The sequence below is a fragment of the Nansenia antarctica genome, assembly GCF_963989245.1.
Source record: "Nansenia antarctica genome assembly, chromosome: 10".
NCBI lineage: Eukaryota > Metazoa > Chordata > Actinopteri > Argentiniformes > Microstomatidae > Nansenia > Nansenia antarctica.
In genome coordinates, this window is record NC_137680.1 from 28452968 (window position 1) to 28472330 (window position 19363).

At 44.4% G+C, this 19363-nt stretch overlaps 2 protein-coding genes across 2 annotated transcripts; both read right to left on the reverse strand.

Moving 5' to 3' along the window:
- Positions 1–1668: 1668 nt before the first annotated feature.
- rab11al (RAB11a, member RAS oncogene family, like) lies at positions 1669–11795 on the reverse strand. Its single transcript, XM_080540418.1, has 5 exons — positions 11437–11795; positions 7477–7672; positions 6681–6874; positions 3822–3902; positions 1669–1859 (listed from the first exon to the last, which is right to left on the reverse strand). Exons 1-5 carry the CDS (start codon positions 11474–11476, stop codon positions 1717–1719), a joined length of 654 nt encoding a protein of 217 aa, XP_080396544.1. The 5' UTR covers positions 11477–11795; the 3' UTR covers positions 1669–1716.
- A 1440-nt stretch (positions 11796–13235) lies between these two features.
- On the reverse strand, positions 13236–19356 carry rab25b (RAB25, member RAS oncogene family b; the record flags this gene model as incomplete). The annotated part of the gene is made up of 5 exons (XM_080540419.1): positions 13236–13363; positions 14024–14104; positions 14583–14776; positions 15613–15808; positions 19320–19356. The coding sequence occupies 5 exons, from the start codon at positions 19354–19356 to the stop codon at positions 13236–13238; spliced, it is 636 nt and encodes a 211-aa protein (XP_080396545.1).
- Between the last annotated feature and the right edge of the window lie 7 nt (positions 19357–19363).

The following is a 19363-nucleotide window of genomic DNA, read 5'->3' on the forward strand; positions in this document are numbered from 1 at the left end:
CCCCCCTCCCTCCCCTCCCCAACTAGCAGACCCAAAACTGACCAACCCACCGCAAAACAAGGAGGAAACAAAAAACGAACCCAGGACACTGTTAAGGGAGGTCCCAGAAGGCATGATACAGTTCCTGTTACATACAGCAGATAAAGCGGGTGGGGAGCGGAGGATTTCATTTACAGTAAAACTAGCCGTCTTGGGTGCATCAGAGACCAGGGAGCAGGCAGGGCTGAGTGCCCTTACTACCACATCTCCTGCAATATGATCTGTCCATCCATCCCTGCAGTCAGGCAGCTGCAGCCCAGCTAGTGTAGGCTAGTGTAGGCTCCATTCAGATCAGACAACATGGTTTAACCACCACCCACCCTGTGACCAATCTCTTCCCATTTCCTTTTTTTCTATCTACCACAGGGGAAGATGTTGAAATGGCTAATCAGTAATGGTAGGCTATATCATGACAGTATGGTTACGGAGAACAACCCCAACAGCTTGGAAAGGCAAGACTGGTCTGTTCGCCAAAAGAAAACTAAAATGGGAAAGACACGTGCAGTGGATATTGCTGAGCACAAAATTCACAAAATTTTTATTTTATTTTTTAACGTGTGGGAGTTATAGGTGATTGCCAAAATGTCAGAGAGGATGTAATGTACTGTATGTGGAGTGATGGAGAAGGCTGAGTACACTGCTGAAGTGGAAGAGTAAAGTAGCGCTATGGGACATTTTGTGCAGCTTGAGTCGGCCTGACGTCTGACCAGGTACATGACGGATGCAGCGGCTGAACTCCTCATTCAACCGCGAGCCACGAGGGTAGTAACATTTGACGGCGCCGTAATAAAAAGATCTGATTACCAGTGAAAGCAGAAACCAAAAGCGAGAGAACATCCCTTTATATGAAGTAAGCAGGGTCGGATCGAAACCCGCCCCCGTGCTGCATCTTCTCACAAACCCCCGGGGTCAACAAGACCTCAATATAGTGTTAAATAAATATCATGGGGACAAACTCAAAAACATTTGGGAGAGACAATAGAGAGGGGTTACAGTTCAGTGAAGAGAGTCCAACTCTTATTGCCCTTTTGTCTGCACTGGGGGAATTGAGGGCGAGTGTTCGATGGGCTTATTAAACTGAGCTTACAATTGGAGATCAGTTCGAAATGAAAGACACACACAAAACTGCATAGGAAAAAAAACAGAGGGGCCTTACCACAACACACTGAATGTCTCATTTAATGCAAATCAATTTGGGTTCAGGACAGGTCCCTCTTTTTAATATTGAAAGCTGATCAAGGCGAGGCGGAACCATGAAGCTTATTGCATTTGATATGGACAGACCACATAGTGGAGACAATAAAAAACGGAGGTTGCGGAAACACACGTCATAGCCTGCCTCCCTCCCTCCCTCCCTCCCTCCCTCCATGACTCTGCCTGCCTGCCTGTCTGACTCTGCCTGCCTGCCTGCCTGTCTGTCTCTGCCTGCCTGTCTGTCTGTCTGCTCGCCTTACAGATGGTCTCCATGTTCGTCTGTCTGTCTGTCTGTCTCCTTGGTTAAACTTCTCGCCCCCCCTTTCCCTCTCCCTCTGGCTGTACCCCCTTATGCTGCGGTTTCTCTCCCTCTTTACCCCTGTGTTAGTCCCCCGTACCCCCCGTACCCCCCCCCCGCCCCTCTCCCCTCCCCCGTCTACCTGCCTGTCCCTGTCTCTCCCTGGCCTGGTGAGTGCCAGACCCTCAGTTGTTCTGGCAGCAGACGTTCTGCTTGGCGGCGTTCTGCGTGGGCTGCACCGTGATGGGCACAACGTTGGAGTTGGGCGAAAAATCGGAGTCGCTGCGCTGTCCCGACATCTGCCGCTGGGACACGATGTTGTAGATGGCTGTGAGGGACAAAGAGAGAGAGAGAGAGAGGGGTGGGGGTGGGGGGGAGAGAGAGGGGTGGGAGTGGGAGAGAGAGTGGTGGGGGCGGGGGAGAGAGAGGGGTGGGGGGCGGGGGAGAGAGAGGGGTGGGGGGGGGGAGAGAGAGGTGGGGGTGGGAGAGAGAGGGGTGGGGGTGGGAGAGAGAGGGGTGGGGGGGGGGAGAGAGAGTGGTGGGAGAGAGAGAGGGGTGGGGGTGGGAGAGAGAGAGGGGTGGGGGTGGGGGAGGGAGAGGGGTGGGAGAGAGAGAGAGGTGAGAACATGACACGGAGACAGGAAAGGTGAAGAGGGAGTGGAAGTGTTTTTACAACAACGACACGCAGAGCCGGAGCTCCAGTCCTACTCCCTTCGGTGAGTTTCAACAGCAGGGCGTGATGACACATCCAGTCTGTTTGACGGGGTTCTTAACTTTTATTTAAAGACTAATACCTGAGGAAAGCCAGGTGAGCAGACTCCCAGAACCACAAGGGAAAGGATACTAACAGAAAACAAAGAAAATAACTCCTGCATCCCTCCTTCAGCCTGACACTGAACTAAGTAACTCAAGGATTACGCTGCTGACTGGCTGTTGAAGCCACAATCCACATCCCCAGAACCCTAAATCAGTGAAACCATTTACATTTTTTGGCATTTAGCAGACGCCTTATTGCAAAGCAACTTACAATCAATACATTTGACTAAGCAAGTGAATCATCTATCCACCAGTCGTAGCAGGAAGAGTAATCTAGCTCAGGCCCCGGGCCATTGGCAGTCTCCGTGATAGAAGGAAAAAATAAAGATAAAGATTTGTTTTATTTTAATTTGTATATAGACACTGGAGAAACAGAGAAACAGTACAAGGAGGGCAGTAGAAGTCTTAGAAGTCTTAAGTCTTAAACCACAATCCACATGACCCCAGCCGGCCTCTGCTCGGACCACATCACGGTTGTGTCCAGTCGGCATGTCTCACAGGTCAACGGGTCTCCAGCTCAACTCCTACCAGGGCCACACGGGCGTACGGCTCTCTCGCTCTGCTTTCTCTCCTCTTAATGAGCTAATTAGCACTATCGTTAGCTCAATGGGGCTCGCTGGTTTAGACGTTTTTATGAATAAAAATGACTGCCAAAGAGTGGGTGCGCGCAGGCAGAATGGCTAATTGTACAAGCGATGGCGGTGGGAATAGGTTGCGGAGGAGAAGAATACAAATGACAAGATGCGATTGAGTCGGAGTCCGACGGATTGTTCCCTTTCGGCACCTTTGGGCTTCGAGTCAGTCGGCTGTTGATTGCTTTCTTTTGCCAAGCCCCGGTGATCAGCCGTGTGTGCAGAAATACATTTCCGAAGCGCGGCCCAGAAGCACACCGTTTCTTCAGAGGTAACCCAGCTCAGGTAGGGGTTCTTATTTAGATTATTCTGGGAGTATGAGTAACAATACCGTGTGCTGCATGATTCGAGGAGAGTGGCATCTGGAAAGTTCATATAATTTGCACTCCCGAGTACATTTGTAACCAGACACAAAAGAAATGCCTCAGTGGTTTTCGGGCCAACGCTGACTACATAGAGAGGCTCTCTAGGAGTCTGATTATCTGAGTGTACCACAAGTGTGCCAATTACCCATGCTTTTGACCTCACAGAACTCAGGTGTGACTCAAGGCACTGCGCCGTATTCATAGACGCCTTGCAATGAGCTGGATTTTGCTGCCATCTAATGGTGGAAGGCGGCGGCGTAGAGATCAGAGGCCCAACAAAACAAGCTTTCAGAGTAAAGACATCAATACTATGAAACTAAATGTTAATAAGTAAGTAAGTAATAGGTAACTTGGCATGAGTATTCATCTAAGATGCAACCAATCCCGATAAAATACCCAACAGTATTTTCTGAGTCCGGTAGCACCACAGCTGAAGAACGGTGTTCTGGCATGGTTGTACACACACTGTACACTAACCTGTGAGAATGGTCTGGAAAGCCAGCTCCACATTTGAGGAGTCTAACGCTGAGGTCTCCAGGAAAGACAGTCCATGCTTCTCTGTAAAAAAAAATAAAATAAAAAATACACACAAATAAATGGTCACAAATACATTGGTCATTAGCATTTCCACACAAGTAATCATTTCATAAAGATCAGCAACAGTTGGAATTAGATATGCAATGGATAGATTGTCCGACTCATTGGTGAACCCAATACAGGCAGTGATGGGAATTGGTAAATGTATATAGTGTGTAAGTGAGTGGATATTGCACTATATGTACCATGTCAAGTGAGTAGCTGTACATTACGTATAATTGTGTTATTGTTATATGTTATTTTATTTTTCTTCATGTCCTCCACTGAGGGCAGGGGGGGGAAACAAACACTTGAGCAACGAGGATATAGGTACTGGTCGCCACAGCGTAGCTGACATATTACACGAGGCGTTAAGTCAACGACCCCTTGACTCGTGCAGTATGAGACGGGTTTGGTGACAAATCAATATTATTAATTCAATGAGAGACTGTGGGGCTCTGCTCCACATTTCATTATTGTCAACTGACTGTACACAATTAACCTTTTCTGTCTTGGCTTCTCCATTACAGTTAGGAACAATGGGACAATTACGTCCAGTAATCCATCAGGTCTGTCTTATCACGAGCCGTTTACAAGTCAAAGTGCATGAAATGAGACAAGCTGAGCTACGGCGTGGACTCAAGGTCACGAGCAAACACTTGAAACAAATTACACAAAGCTACATCAACAACCGTAGACTTAATAGGTTAACAAAGTCGCATTTCAGTGGAGAGGCAGTGTGGCGGGAAATTAACCCTCGGTAGGACTGGGCAGCGAAGCCCGGGACAGTCTTGTGCATGGCAGGGAATGGGTTGTTTTTTGTTCTCGCCCAGTACAAACACGCTCATAATTAACCAAATCAGTTGTGTTACTAGTAGCCAAGAACCAAACCTTGCACACCTCTGAGAGTCCTCAGGATCAGGATATTGAAGCTTACTTAACTCAACACATCCAACTTTTGACTTTCCATCTGTTCTGATTTTACCTGTCGCACATATCAACTACTACGCGCATATAAATAAAGGAGGACATGAGGCCACAGAATGTGCTTCTTTCAATGGCCAAGGGGCATTGGCATCATCTATCCATCAGTTATCGCAAGAAAAGTAATCTCTGCTCGGGCCAGGGGCCAGGGGAAGTCATAATGCTAGAAGAAGGATTTTGTTTTGTTTTTTTGGTAATATACAGTAGAGAAACTGAATAGGACGGATGGGGAGGTTTCAGGAGGGACAGTTAAGGTGTAGCCTGAAGAGATGGGTCTCAGCACATCATGCTGTCATAACCGTGCCCTGTCAATCACTGGCTAAGGTAGACAGATGGAAACTCTGTTGTCTCCTCATCAAAGGGGTTGTCCCCATCTCTTCAGGCTACACCTTAACTGTCCCTCCTGAAACCTCCCCATCCCCCTGTTCAGTTTCTCTACTGTATATAAAAATAAATACTAAATAAAATAAAAAATCTTCTAGCATTATGACTGACAATGGCCCCTGGCCTGTGCAGATTATTTTTCTTGTGATGACTGATGGATAGATGATTCACTTATTTAGACAAATGTATTTGTCGTAAGTCGCTATGGATAAAGGCGTCTGCTGCTTAATGCCAAAAATGTAAATGTAGGTTCCAGCAGGCTACGGGTGACAGTGAGGAGCAGTCCCCCGACTACTGTGGAACTCTGGTGTCTCATTTGCTCCAGCATAAGACTGTCTGTTTGAAATGCTCCTGTTCCCATTGAAAAATACCATCAAAAGTGATGATAATGTTTAACATTACAGTGTTGTTGTTTTTTTGTTAGTTTTTTTATTGTTACTCGGCTTTTCCTTATTGCTTTATATCTAATATTATGTACATTTGAAGTTTACTTTTATTCTTTATATTCATAGAAGTTTACAATTATTCTTAATGCTAAATTATTAAGGGGAAAAAAAATCCTCTGTCTAGTAACAAGTAATAAAATAGCTCTGCTCTTTAAAGATGCAGTCAATCATTGATCTTCCCCCTGTTTTAGTATGACAAGTTAAAATACACAGTTGCATCACAAAACTAAGTTGTTTGATTGGCAGAAGACTGTACATGTCTTAGATTTTGTACTTGCAAAGAACCTTCCACAAATACATACAGACAAACCACAGTTGACCAAAAATAGAAGCTAGAGGGCTCCTTTAAACATCTTCTACGTCTTGATAAACCTGTAGACGGTCTACCTGCTACCAGAAATAGAAGCTACGTACAGAGGGCTCCTTTAAACATCTCCCACGTCTTGATCAGCTCTACATGTATCAGCTCTACATGTATCAGGTCTACATGTATCAGGTCTACATGTATCAGGTCTACATGTATCAGGTCTACATGTATCAGGTCTACATGTATCAGGTCTACATGTATCAGGTCTACACGTATCAGGTCTACACGTATCAGGTCTACATGTATCAGGTCTACATGTATCAGGTCTACACGTATCAGGTCTACATGTATCAGGTCTACATGTATCAGGTCTACACGTATCAGGTCTACATGTATCAGGTCTACATGTATCAGGTCTACACGTATCAGGTCTACATGTATCAGGCCTACATGTATCAGGTCTACATGTGTCAGGTCTACATGTATCAGGCCTACATGTCTACATACTGTATATCAGGTCTACATGCATCAGGTCTACACGTATGAGGTCTACACGTGGTCTACATGTATGAGGTCTACACGTATCAGGTCTACACATATGAGCTCTACACGTATGAGGTCTACACGTATGAGGTCTACCTGCTAAGGCCTTGGCCTCGTCTGTGGGCACGGCGCGGAGGTGACGCAGGTCGCTCTTGTTTCCCACCAGCATGATGACGATGTTGCTGTCTGCGTGGTCCTGCAGCTCCTTCAGCCAGCGCTCAGCGTTTTCGTACGTCAGGTGCTTGGCGATGTCGTACACCAGCAGGGCCCCCACCGCGCCACGGTAGTACCTGGACAACGGGTTGAGAAGAAGGAGAGCGGCGTGTAAGTGTGAGCACCGCTGGACGCCTCAACATTTAGCTTGTTTAGTTTACTAGGGTGGGAGGTGTCTTTGTTTTGTCCTTCCTCATTTTAAACGACATTGCTCAAAGCCAAGAGCCACGTTCAAATCAGGAAAGAAGATAAGTTAAGAGTTAGAGTGGAATAATCTGTGAGTACAGCTGTAGTCAAACATGCTCAAACATTCAACAGTGCATGTGTTATATGTATGCATGTATGTATGTTTTGTTTTTTAAAGTGTGCATGTAAAATATGTAAGTCTATGCCCAGCACAGACTGTGTGTGTGTGTGTGTGTGTGTGTGTGTCTTTGTCCATGTCTAGAGAAAGTGTGTGTCTTTGTCCATGTCTACTGTGTGTGTGTGTGTGTGTGTGTGTGTGTGTGTGTATGTGTGTGTGTCTTTGTCCATGTCTAGAGAAAGTGTGTGTGTGTGTGTGTGTGTGTGTGTGTGTGTGTGTCTGTGCATGTGTGCGTGTGTGTGTGTGTGTGTGCCTGTGTGCTCGTGCGTGTGTGCGTGTGTGTGTGTGTGTGTGTGTGTGTGTGTGTGTACCCACGCTGAGGTGATGGCTCTGTAGCGTTCCTGCCCCGCCGTGTCCCAGATCTGGGCCTTGACGGTCTTGCCCTCCACCTGGATGCTGCGCGTGGCGAACTCCACCCCGATGGTGCTCTTGCTCTCTAGGTTGAACTCGTTGCGGGTGAACCGGGACAGCAGGTTACTCTTCCCCACGCCCGAATCCCCAATAAGCACCACTGGGGGAGGGGGGAGGACACAGAGAGGAGGGACATGTGTCATGGTACTGTAGGTACTAACGATTCGAAATGTCAGTTCAGTCTGCTGAGTAGCCTCTTGACAACTTGTTCGTGTTGTAAAGAATCCTAGCACTAGTTTAAGAATTCATTCATTCATGTCAGTCACATCGGAAAACCTTCACGATACAAAACATAGACCGCCTGAAAAACTAGCATAACAGGTGTGGGAGATATGCTGTGGTATATATTGTGTATGCTGCAGCTGGGTACACCTGCTGAGATGAGAAATCTACAGAGCAGCCATCACTGTCAGACCACTGCCACTGAATAAGCTCAACTAATCAATTCTAACTAAAAGGGTTGCAAAATTCCTTTATGGAAACGTTGGAAATTATCGGAAGGTTTCCCAAACTTACCCTACTAACTAACTACTAATCATGTCACTGGCACCTGCCCTCCATTTAATGATCTCCCAACAAGAACCTGCTTTAATTCACATCAGTGATGGACTCTGTGGCACATACAGCCAACACACCAGTGGAGGCTGGAGGAGGTAGAAATTGGAAGGATTGGGCTGATGGTAATGCATGGAATGGAATCAGGAATGGTATCAAACACACATTTGATAACAGTACCGTTCCCTATCTCGTTCCCCATCTCGTTCCCTGCATTAAACAAGCCCATCCTCCTCCTGCAACACACCCACCCGCCATACGGAGCAATGAACAATTTGACACCTATTCGTTTCATAACAGAAGGTGGAGTGTGTTGGGATGAAAAGACGTACTTACAGAGTCTACAGAGAGTGTTGGGTGAGTCAAGGGGGAAATGCTCTCCTTTAATACTCAAATGTCACAAGCTCACCACCCTGCTATTAGGAAACAGGAACTGGTTGTGTGTTGACGACAGCTTATTGACTAATCAACCACTGTGTGTGTGTGTGTGTGTGTGTGTACATTAGGTGACATATTCTGTGCATTGCTCATGAAAGGGTGTATCACAAGATTTGTCGACTGTGTTGCAATGCACACAGGAAGGCACCTGCAGGCTAATTGGAGATTGGGTTGACAGACAGAGAGAATCTACAGTAACAAATACCTGCCTCAAGCAATCTACCAGTGAACTCTCCACCTTTGTTAGACACTTCAAAACTGTGAATTTGTAGTTCCAGAAACACTGAAGACTCCCTGAACTACATTGCCCATCAACTAACTTCCTGACATGCTAAATGGTAATGGGATTCTCTTGGCACACACTATACTGGGTGGGGATGTGCACTTGTGCAGTATTACGCAACCTGGAGTGACACCAGAAATGTGATATCGTCAGACGTTGCGCGGCAGGTATTGTGCCGGCTACATTCCAGGGTATTGAAGCAGCAACCCTTTCCTATTGTTGGACACCAACACTGCATAACCGGTGTAGCTTAGCCTAGCCCCATAAAAGTCTATTTCTTACATTATCTTAGGAGTTATTACTCACTTAAGTACTAACTGGAGATCTAATTATCAGTGGGGATTCAGGTTGTGTGTAAAACAGGCAGTTGAAGAGGAGGAAGGAGGACACACAGCAGTGGAACTATTACATTAAGAAAGCTGATTCAACTTCCTCCTTTCCCCTCAGCTGAGACCGGTGATTCATTCAACAGCTCACCTGACTGACTCATGCCTAGCCTTAACAGTGATGGGTGCAGTAAAGGACTAATTAAAAAACCACCTAACAATAAAACAACATAAAACAGGTAATGTGAGGAGAAACCAGGGAGAGTCAAAGACCCGACTCTCTAGTGAAGTCTCAGACAGAGTCCTTATCTCGGTCTATGGTCTCTATGGAGCCGAGCATTCTGACACCGTAGACTCCTAGGCTACACTACGCCGCTAGGCTTCAGATAATCTCGCTCCTTGGCATTTTATCTTACAGTTGGGTTGTAAAATCTCATTGTTACCACTTTCAGAGCCTTCTGTGTGTGACTGAAGACACACAGACAAGATCCATGCAGGTATTTCCAGTTTGTCGACATGCGGCTGTGTGTCCAATATTTGAACAAAAGACCCCGTGCATTTAAATGTCCCTTTGTTCTACATAACACAGGGGGACAGTTGCCCGTTGTTTTTGTTTGTTGTTGATCAGTTTACAATACAAAGTTGATGACAATGCCAATATACATACACTTTCATCGTGTAACAGCACAGTAGGCATGGAACTATGCATTTCTGAATGAGGAAGTTATCATTTCCCAGGGTCTGAAACAGTCATGCAGACAGAGAATAGAGGGCCTTTTCAATCGCTGTTGTCCAGTAGGGAAACGAGTCAAGGATTAGGGATCATAATGTATTTTCCACCTTGTAAAGAAGATAATGGAGCATGTTTCTCAACTAGGTTTCAGTCGGGTACTGTGCTGTGGGCTAGTAATAGCACTAGTCAATATGAATCCTTACGACAGTGGCAGTCTGTCCGGTAGACTAACATGTGTTGGGTCATATTGGGTAATTCACTAGCCAGGATCTGTCAATGCAGTGTTTTGATGTGTCATCCTGCCACAGAATATCCGATGACCCCTTGTTGACCAACACTGCCTGTCCAGATGATTGCATCATAGGCCTAGGAGATGACGTCTGTCTGTAGGCTACAACAGATGCCACTTCATACGAGACTAAAGTGTGTGTATGAGCCTATAGCCCGATACAGCCCGATACAGCCCGATACAGTACAGTCTATAGCCCGATACAGTACAGTCTATAGCCCGATACAGGACAGTCTATAGCCCGATACAGCCCGATACAGCCCGATACAGTACAGTCTATAGCCCGATACAGTACAGTCTATAGCCCGATACAGTACAGTCTATAGCCCGATACAGGACAGTCTATAGCCCGATACAGTACAGTCTATAGGCCGATACAGGACAGTCTATAGCCCGATACAGGACAGTCTATAGCCCGATACAGTACAGTCTATAGCCCGATACAGGACAGTCTATAGCCCGATACAGGACAGTCTATAGCCCGATACAGTACAGTCTATAGCCCGATACAGGACAGTCTATAGCCCAATACAGCCCGATACAGGACAGTCTATAGCCCGATACAGTACAGTCTATAGCCCGATACAGTACAGTCTATAGCCCGATACGGGACAGTCTATAGCCCGATACAGGACAGTCTATAGCCCGATACAGGACAGCCCGATACAGGACAGTCTATAGCCCGATACAGGACAGTCTATAGCCCGATACAGGACAGTCTATAGCCCAATACAGCCCGATACAGGACAGTCTATAGCCCGATACAGTACAGTCTATAGCCCGATACAGTACAGTCTATAGCCCGATACAGGACAGTCTATAGCCCGATACAGGACAGTCTATAGCCCGATACAGGACAGCCCGATACAGGACAGTCTATAGCCCGATACAGGACAGTCTATAGCCCGATACAGGACAGTCTATAGCCCGATACAGTACAGTAGCCTTTCGTCAGTCATGTTTCAATCAACTACCCTCTGCTACACTGTGGCCCACTTAGCTACCCATGTTAGCCATATGTTCAACATTAAGTCGTTTAAACGAATTGTGTACACAGCAATTACGGTAATTAAGTTGTCCCTAATTACTGCGCATTACTTTTGACAGCGGTCGCTAACATCGCTCTCACGTTCTCACCGGTGAGATACTGAACACAGCTAAGGTCGACATCCTCCTGGGACCAGAGCAACAAACTGCCAATGTCATTGTAAAAAAGTATCTATACACACCACCCACTCACCTTTGAACAGATAGTCATATTCGTCTTCTCTGCTCGTCATCTCTTTAAAACAGCAGTGTCTAACCTAAAGCAGATGAATAAGGTTGTCAAGTGTGTCTCTGTTGAATGTCGAAAGAAACTTCTTGACCGTTTATCTCACGAAGGAGAGCCGTTTCCTCCGGACGAACCACCGAGTGAGCTACCACGATAAAGTGACGCTAATTTCGCACGTAAACACGACAACACCTGTCAAACCCGACCCCTTATGTCCTAATGTGTTACGCAGACTATCGTCCTTGCCTTCGGGCAGAGAAATGTCACATATAACCAACTATCTTCCGAAAAGTTTCGTCTCCTCTTTCCTTCCTACCACTTGTCATTTGCCATTTCCGAAACACGACGTAACGTCGAATTGTCTAAGCCCCGCCTTTTACTCAATTGCCACTGGTCAATGGACGACGGACACCTGTCACTTGGCTTCGGCGTGATTGGTCTACTCTGTTGTCACTCATGATTTCTCTCTGTTTATCCTTGCTCATCGCTACTTGAGTGACGTCGTCAGTCCCCCAAGCCTCTGCAGGTATGCCAGGTTGATGCAGGCTCACTAGTCAGCTATAATATATAACATTTTATATGAAAACACCTGCTAGCATGCTAATTTCACACGTAATTCGCTCCTGAATCGTTGGTGGCCCTGCCAGGATTTGGCAGCTGCCAGAGCCTCAGGTTCGTCGAGATCTGGAGGTGGTATCATAATGACCTCATTATCTGTTGCACGTGAAAAACGTACCGTAGTAAAGCACCACACACCGATGACTGATTTAATCTCATGGCAGCCTATATAAGATAAGCTTGTCAATGGCTGATCATGTCACATGATGTGTGTGATGCTAACTAATCATGTCTAAAATCTTAGCTAAGTAAACAAAACACAAATATTCCATCTCTTTTGTCAATCAGTCATAGTTTATTGCACGCCTGTACAGGTAAAATGTCATAAAACTACATAAAATCTACAGGTAGCCTAAAGTGCAGTAGGAGTAGGCCTATAATATGATGGTGTATAATGATTGATACCAATGTCGTCCAATGGGACGTCCAGGATACATTCAGCCATGTACAAGTAGAAATGGTAGGCCCTATCATGGCATTTTAGTGTAGAAAATATTCATTTATTGTGATAAATTTAAAAAAATACATTTATTTTGCAACAGGAATTAATATTTTTTTTTTAAACCGTATCATTCACACAAACAACTCTAGATTCATTCAACAAGAGTACAACATTCACAACAGTGACATCATAATAATCTTTGTTTTGGCACCACAGTTATTTCCAAGCCTGTCTTCTATCCCTTATAAGGTCACCAAAAAGAGGAATATACATTGACGAACAATCATTTGAAGCGCATTTCTCCCTCATAGCAAAGTTAAATTATGACTCCACAGCATCATGTTCCCGTTTCCATACTGTTACTTAAGACATTGTGTGTGTGTTTTTTCTTCCATTGGCCCACATTCAGACCATTAGTGAATTCTTGGACAAAATTGACCCTGCCACATCCATGCACATTTCATAAACTTTGCCAGTACAAATATCACTCTGTCTGCCACAGTGGATCAGTGTATGAAACTGAGTAACATTAGTCACAGAGTGGCATCTTTAAACATCCTAGCAAGCCCCTTAGGCTTAGTAAAGGAGGGTGGGAGAGTGGCCTGTACCACCTCAGATCACAGTGAAGGGGGTCGGCGGGGATTAAGTAGCTCCATACTACTCCACTGTCACCCCTCCCGGGCCCCCCTCCCCATGGTTTGTCCCATCAGATGTTCTTACAGCAGGGCTTCTTATCTTGCGGGTCATCTGCAGCTCTTTGGACGGGGTTGGACAGAGTCACAGCACTAATGGACCCCCGGGTCACCTCCTTACTGCTCACCTTCTTGTGGATCTCTGACGGGGGAAGCAGAGAGGTGGAACACACCTGCTGGTGAGGCAAAGCCACTGGAACAGGTGCAGCACTGTAGCAGCAGACAACTGACACAACTGGTTTCACAACCGTAGTGTGTGTGTGTGTGTGTGTGTGTGTGTGTGTGTGTGTGTGTGGTACAACTTTGGTTTGGCAAGACCTTCTTCTTATTACATTGCTTGTGTTGCAGCAGCAGCTTCTATGCACTCATTTCAGTCAGAATATTTGCAATATTGTATCTTTCTTTTTGATGTTTGAGGTTGCTTGATTTCTCATTTCAAGGCAATTGTATTAGTTTATTTGTTTAGCACGTTTCCATCCGTTTTCAAAGTGCTTCACGTATAGCATTTTTAAAAATACAGAAAAAGGAGGATAGTAAGAAAATAAAAATGACAAGAATAGATACATATATAGAGAAAATAAATAGATAAACATTTAACAATATAATAAGACAGAATAAAAAAAGATATATAGATAAAAGTGTTCTTTGGATTATTTCAAGATCAAAAGGGGTCGAACTGTGGTTACTAGTAATTGGATGTTATAGAGTGGTTAGTACATTTCCTTCTGATCCCATAACCAGATTTGCTACAGGTAGAAAAAAAACATCCATAAAACAGTGGTAAATACATCAAATCAATTACCTGTAAGGACGTTATTGAAGGCCGCCTCAACATTAGTGGATTCCAAGGCTGAGGTCTCGATGTACAGCAGTCCTTTTTTGTCTGCATAGAGTAAGAAAGATATCATTTAGCTTTGTCATATCTGCCCTGACATACTGCTACAAGTTTGGACAAGTTAATGCTATTTCCCATTGGCTGCTACTAAATGTTGTTGTGCAAATTCACAAGAACTTACAGGATGCTATCAGTATTTGGAAGATATATGTTGATCATTTTCCATAGAAAATGTAGTAATCTACTATCAAATCATAATTCTTAAGCGTGTTGATGTGTACGGTGTATTGCATTACAGTCTTGCTATCAACTTATTTAACTTTTTACACAGTACGAGATACTTAGGGTGCCTACTGTCAACTGTAAACTGTCAACTGTCAACTGCTGTGGACTACAGTTGGAAATTGGCCATGTAGGCTAAAGCTGCTCCATTTACTGCACAGTTAATTAATGGGGAATGTCCACGAAAATGATAAACTAATAAACGAAACTAAACTTATGCAGCCAAAGTCTTTGGTCAGAGTACCTGCGAAGTCCTTGGCCTCCTCGTGGGGCACGGAGCGCTCCGCCTGCAGGTCAGTTTTGTTGCCCACCAGCATCACTACGATGTGTGGGTCGGCGTGATCGTAGAGCTCCTTCAGCCAGCGCTCCACACTCTCATAGGTCAGGTGCTTGGTGATGTCATAGACCAGTAGTGCCCCGACGGCACCTCTGTAGTAACTAAAGGGTTAAACAGACAAGAGCAAAAGAGAGAGAGAGAGAGAGAGAGAGAGAGAGAGAGAGAGAGGAGGTCAAAATATAGAGAAGGTCAAAATGTAGAGGAATCAAAAGATAATGCACACTTTAAAAAAATAAAAAAATGTATTATTATTTACTTTGAAAAGGTTACGGACCACACACAAAACATTTACTGAGTAGAATTCGACATTGTGCATCGGCATCATAATCATTGTATATGGGTTTCTCTGTAGGGTGATAGACTTTTAAAAAGTGAAAAGGGAAATTTCAAGTGAAAGTAATTAGCATAAGGGAATTGTTTTGTGAAGTAATTATTCAAAGCCAGCCAGCCTGACAGAAAATAACTAATACTGTGGTAGTATACCCATAACCTCAGATTTTCCATGTACCGGTAGTAAAATTGAATGGACATGTTTTTATGGTTTTAAAACATGTTGCCATGTCATTAATCCATCCAGTTTCATTACAAAAGAACAAATCAGGATTTTTTTTTTAAGACTGAAAATAGAGATGTTGGAGTTGGGATGTCTCCAGCCAATTGGTTTTTAGTCTAAAATGTGCCAGTTGGAAATAGACTGGAACAATGAACCTACTGGTTGTCCCTCCAGGCCATGTGGGGGGAAACAATGCCTGTCCACATGTGTGTTTTAGCCAATAGTAATACCACCCAGTGTGTATGTGAGTGTGTGTGTGTGTGTGTGTGTGTGTGTGTGTACTGTGTAGTGTGCATGCATGTATGCATGTGTGTGTGTGTGTGTGTGTGTGCATTCGTGCTTTCAGGTGTGTGCATGTGTGTGTGTGTGTGTGTATATACGCACGCTGAGGTGATGGCCCGGTACCGTTCCAGCCCGGCCGTGTCCCAGATCTGGGCCTTGATGGTGAGTCCGTTCTGCTGCACCGTGCGCGTGCTGAACTCCACCCCGATGGTGGTCCGGCTGTCGTGGTTGAACTCGTTCTTGGTGAAGCGGGACAGCAGGTTGCTCTTGCCCACCCCAGACTCTCCGATCAGAACCACTGGAGAGGAGGAGAGATGGGATTGATCCACCAGCACCATCAGCCTAAACACTTTGAGTCTTTGATACCGTTCCTCATTCTCACATCCATGCATTACAACGAGCATGTCCTCCATTCCACCCCCACCAGCCAACCCCTGTAGTGTGGTGTAGTCGTCTACAATATTACACAGTACAGTACTGTGTAGTGGAGTCTAGTAACCACTGCTCGTGTTTGACCAGATGCTAGTTGTTTTCTATGAAGACTAGGTATTGTCATCCTCCCCAAGTCAATATGAATGGTTGCTATAGCTATCCATTAGGAAGGGGTCGGGTGTGGTCAATACTAGGCTTGTCTAGTATCACTTTCCTTCTGTTCACCAGCCGATAAGATGTTGTTGTTGTTGTACAGGTGTAGAGTAGTATCAAGTATAAAGACTTCAGGGTGACTTCAGGGCACAAAACATATAGAATTACAGTGATGAGAGCAATGAGTTTTACTTGCAATGACTGGATGTAAAGTTGATTCCCTTACTTATTGTATGTCTCTTTGGATAAAAGCTGACCGAAATGTGAACGTACATGCAATGGTGTATTACACAGACGATGACGTCTTAAATAAGTTATGTTAAGTGTGGCTCATTTGCTGATAACGCCTCAGACAAGTCTCAACGTGAAGGATGAAGACAAAAAGCCAGTGTTCACCTCATCAATAACAGTATGACCAATGGCCGCTCCCTGCTCTAGCTGTGTGTGTGTGTATCACTCTTAGGTGAGTCCCCCGTTAGTCTAGGTGTGTGCCCAGTTTAGGTGTGTGCCTCGTCCATTTCACCATTCATCTCAACATACACCCTTTAGTCTTTAGTTGGCCGTTGCCACAGTTAATTATTCCCATTGCATCATTAGGGCCTCTCACAATGGTACTCCATGTTGAGAAACGGCGCCACACCCGTGTTGATAGATACTGATACTTTAATTCTGTTTTTTAAGTGAGGAATGCCCAGACGTGGCATAATGTTTTATAGAAACTATAGAAGTGACGTGGAAATTAAGGACTAAGGTGTATGGTGTATAATGTCTTGTAATGTGTAGAGAGGTTGAGAAAGAGATGAGGAAATAGGTTGCTGGGATACAAAGAGAACCAGAGAGTGTAGTAGGATCTACTGGAAGACAATTGGGGAACTAACATTCCCTAATATTCAGGTAAACCTCTCTGGGGGAAAAAACCAAGCAAATGAACTTGTTTCCTCAAATGAAACTGTCCTTCAAAAGGGGAAGACACCCAACAATCAAGCAGTACAGGTTACACTGCTACTTCCCTCTCTAGTCGACAGAGCACTTAGTCTACCATGTACAAATAGAAGAGGGACATGGAACAATGATAAGAGACCCCCTCCCCTGCAACTCAGTGTTTGCATTTCAAGTGTGAGCAGCTGACTCCGAAAAAACAGCCTTGGCCTTCTTGATAGATACCGTAACTAAGACCACACAAGACACAGTGGCACCATGAGGTAACACTAGAACACTGCCGGATTAAAGACTAGTTTCTGCTTAACTCTCAACCTTGAGCAACAAAGTGGACCATGATAGTCATCTAGAGTAGCTTACCAGTAGGGAAAGTCTTAACAGTATGAAGAAAACCGGTCGAGACAAAACTATGACAGGTTACACAAGATTCAGCTTGGCAAACAGTCGAAAGAGGGTAGTAGACAAAGAATAGAGGCTCATGACAAATGAATCACTTAATACTCAATTTGTTCGCTTCACAGCAAACAGCATTCTTGGTTTACTACAGTGCAAATGAGGACATTCAAATAGTACACTGTGGTCCTCTGTGGCTCAGTTGGTAGAGCATGGTGCTAACAACGCTTAGGTTGTGGGTTCGATTCCTGCTGGGACCATATATACTGACTAAAGTATGCACTCACTGCACTGCAATATAAGTTGCTTTGGATAAAGGTGTCAGGCTAAATGGCATATACATACATATACAGTAAGGCACAGGCAACTTTGATACTACGGTAGGTCATAAAGATGAATATTCGAACGCATCAGTAGCGTTCAGTCTTCTGGTCTCTGAATCCATTAAGTTTAACTTTAACTTGAGGTGGAAAATGGGCATCGGCAAGGGAAGAATGTTTATGAGTTGTGCTGCTTTGGTTTGTTTTGGGTAATTGTTCACTCCACTGGCAGATCATTGTTCTGCTTTCGTTTTTTATTAGGTGAGATGAAAATGCGGCCATCTCCCCTTCTCCTCCCATACTCAGTAACCTCTTAAGTAAACAATATCACTGGTTTCCATGGCAAAGAGGGACAAGAGGCCTTAAAGCAGTCTAATGGCCGGGTTTGTATGACCTGCAGTTAAGTTAAGGGAAACATACCCCTCATATGTCAAAAGGTTTTGAGATTAGCTTTAGTTTGTTTACTTTATGACCTTGAGCAGTGTGCCCTGACAACTCCCCTACCGATCATGTGTTTATCCAAAGACAGATCAGGAAGAAGAATAAGCAGGAACATATTTTATGATTTTATGATTTTAGTTAATTGGAATGGTTCTTTACAACTATATATGCTAGTCTACTGTGTGTATGATATAACAAGCTTATGACTAGGTAAACCTCAGTACAAAATGTTTGCATGTGGATCACTGAAAACACACTATTTGATTTAATCAGCCATCTCCTGGTCCAAGCCACTGGCCTTTCTTGTTCCCCTATCGTCAAATCACTTCTTTTTTTTAATCACCCTGCCATACTGACTCCCTTCTGCCTTACCCTCTCTTTCACCCATGCTGAGGACCCCGTGGCATATCTGAATCAGGACAGTAGGTCATGCAGTGTAACTCATCCACGTGCTTCACTAGGGTGAGGGTAGAATGAATGGAATGACTGATAGAATCAAATATTCCGGAATGTTCTTTAGCATGGAATGATATTGATATGGCTCAGTGTAACTCAGAGGTTACACCCCTACATTTTTGTTGAACACAATAACAGTTAACCAAATAACAGTTTAATGCAGTGGCGGTGAATGCGTTCAAGTAAATAGCAATAAGGAAATAGCTATTTCCTTTAAAACCAGTAACTTTGACCATAACATTACAGATATCCATAGAAAAGCTCTGGATATCTCTCTCAGACCAACCTGTGTGCTGTTGTTGAAATAACTGACCAAAAACAACTATAAATATTAGCAGTTAGGTAGTCATTTTCATGATTTGAAACAGCACATAATCTACACTATTGAAGTTGTTTTTCTCTAATATCAATACAGGTGAGATTGACCTGGCTGCTGCCTATGTATTAGTAGATATCTTACTAACAATCTTGAATGTTGACACACATAGTTAGTGCTGGCACATCCTACCTTAGGTATACAGACACCCCAGACAGAAGTCAACAGACTACTATGAACAACACACTTGCTCACACTCACACCTGAGTAATTGTACCAGTCTTAACATCTTCCTACAGCTACATAGTAATTGGACATGATATACACGATTCAGACATTAAAAAAGAACAAGAACTCACCTTTAAAGACAAAGTTGTAGGCCTCGTCTGACCCCATGCTGTGC

Excerpts from the sequence above, each read along its gene's own strand:
- rab11al (XM_080540418.1), bottom strand. The coding sequence starts at position 11,476 with ATGACGAGCAGAGAAGACGAATATGACTATCTGTTCAAAG. Across the intron at positions 6,875-7,476 it reads TACAGAGCCATCACCTCAGC|GTACTACCGTGGCGCGGTGG; the intron begins GTGGGTACACAC and ends CCCGTTGTCCAG. Across the intron at positions 3,903-6,680 it reads CGAGGCCAAGGCCTTAGCAG|AGAAGCATGGACTGTCTTTC; the intron begins GTAGACCTCATA and ends TTTTTTTTACAG.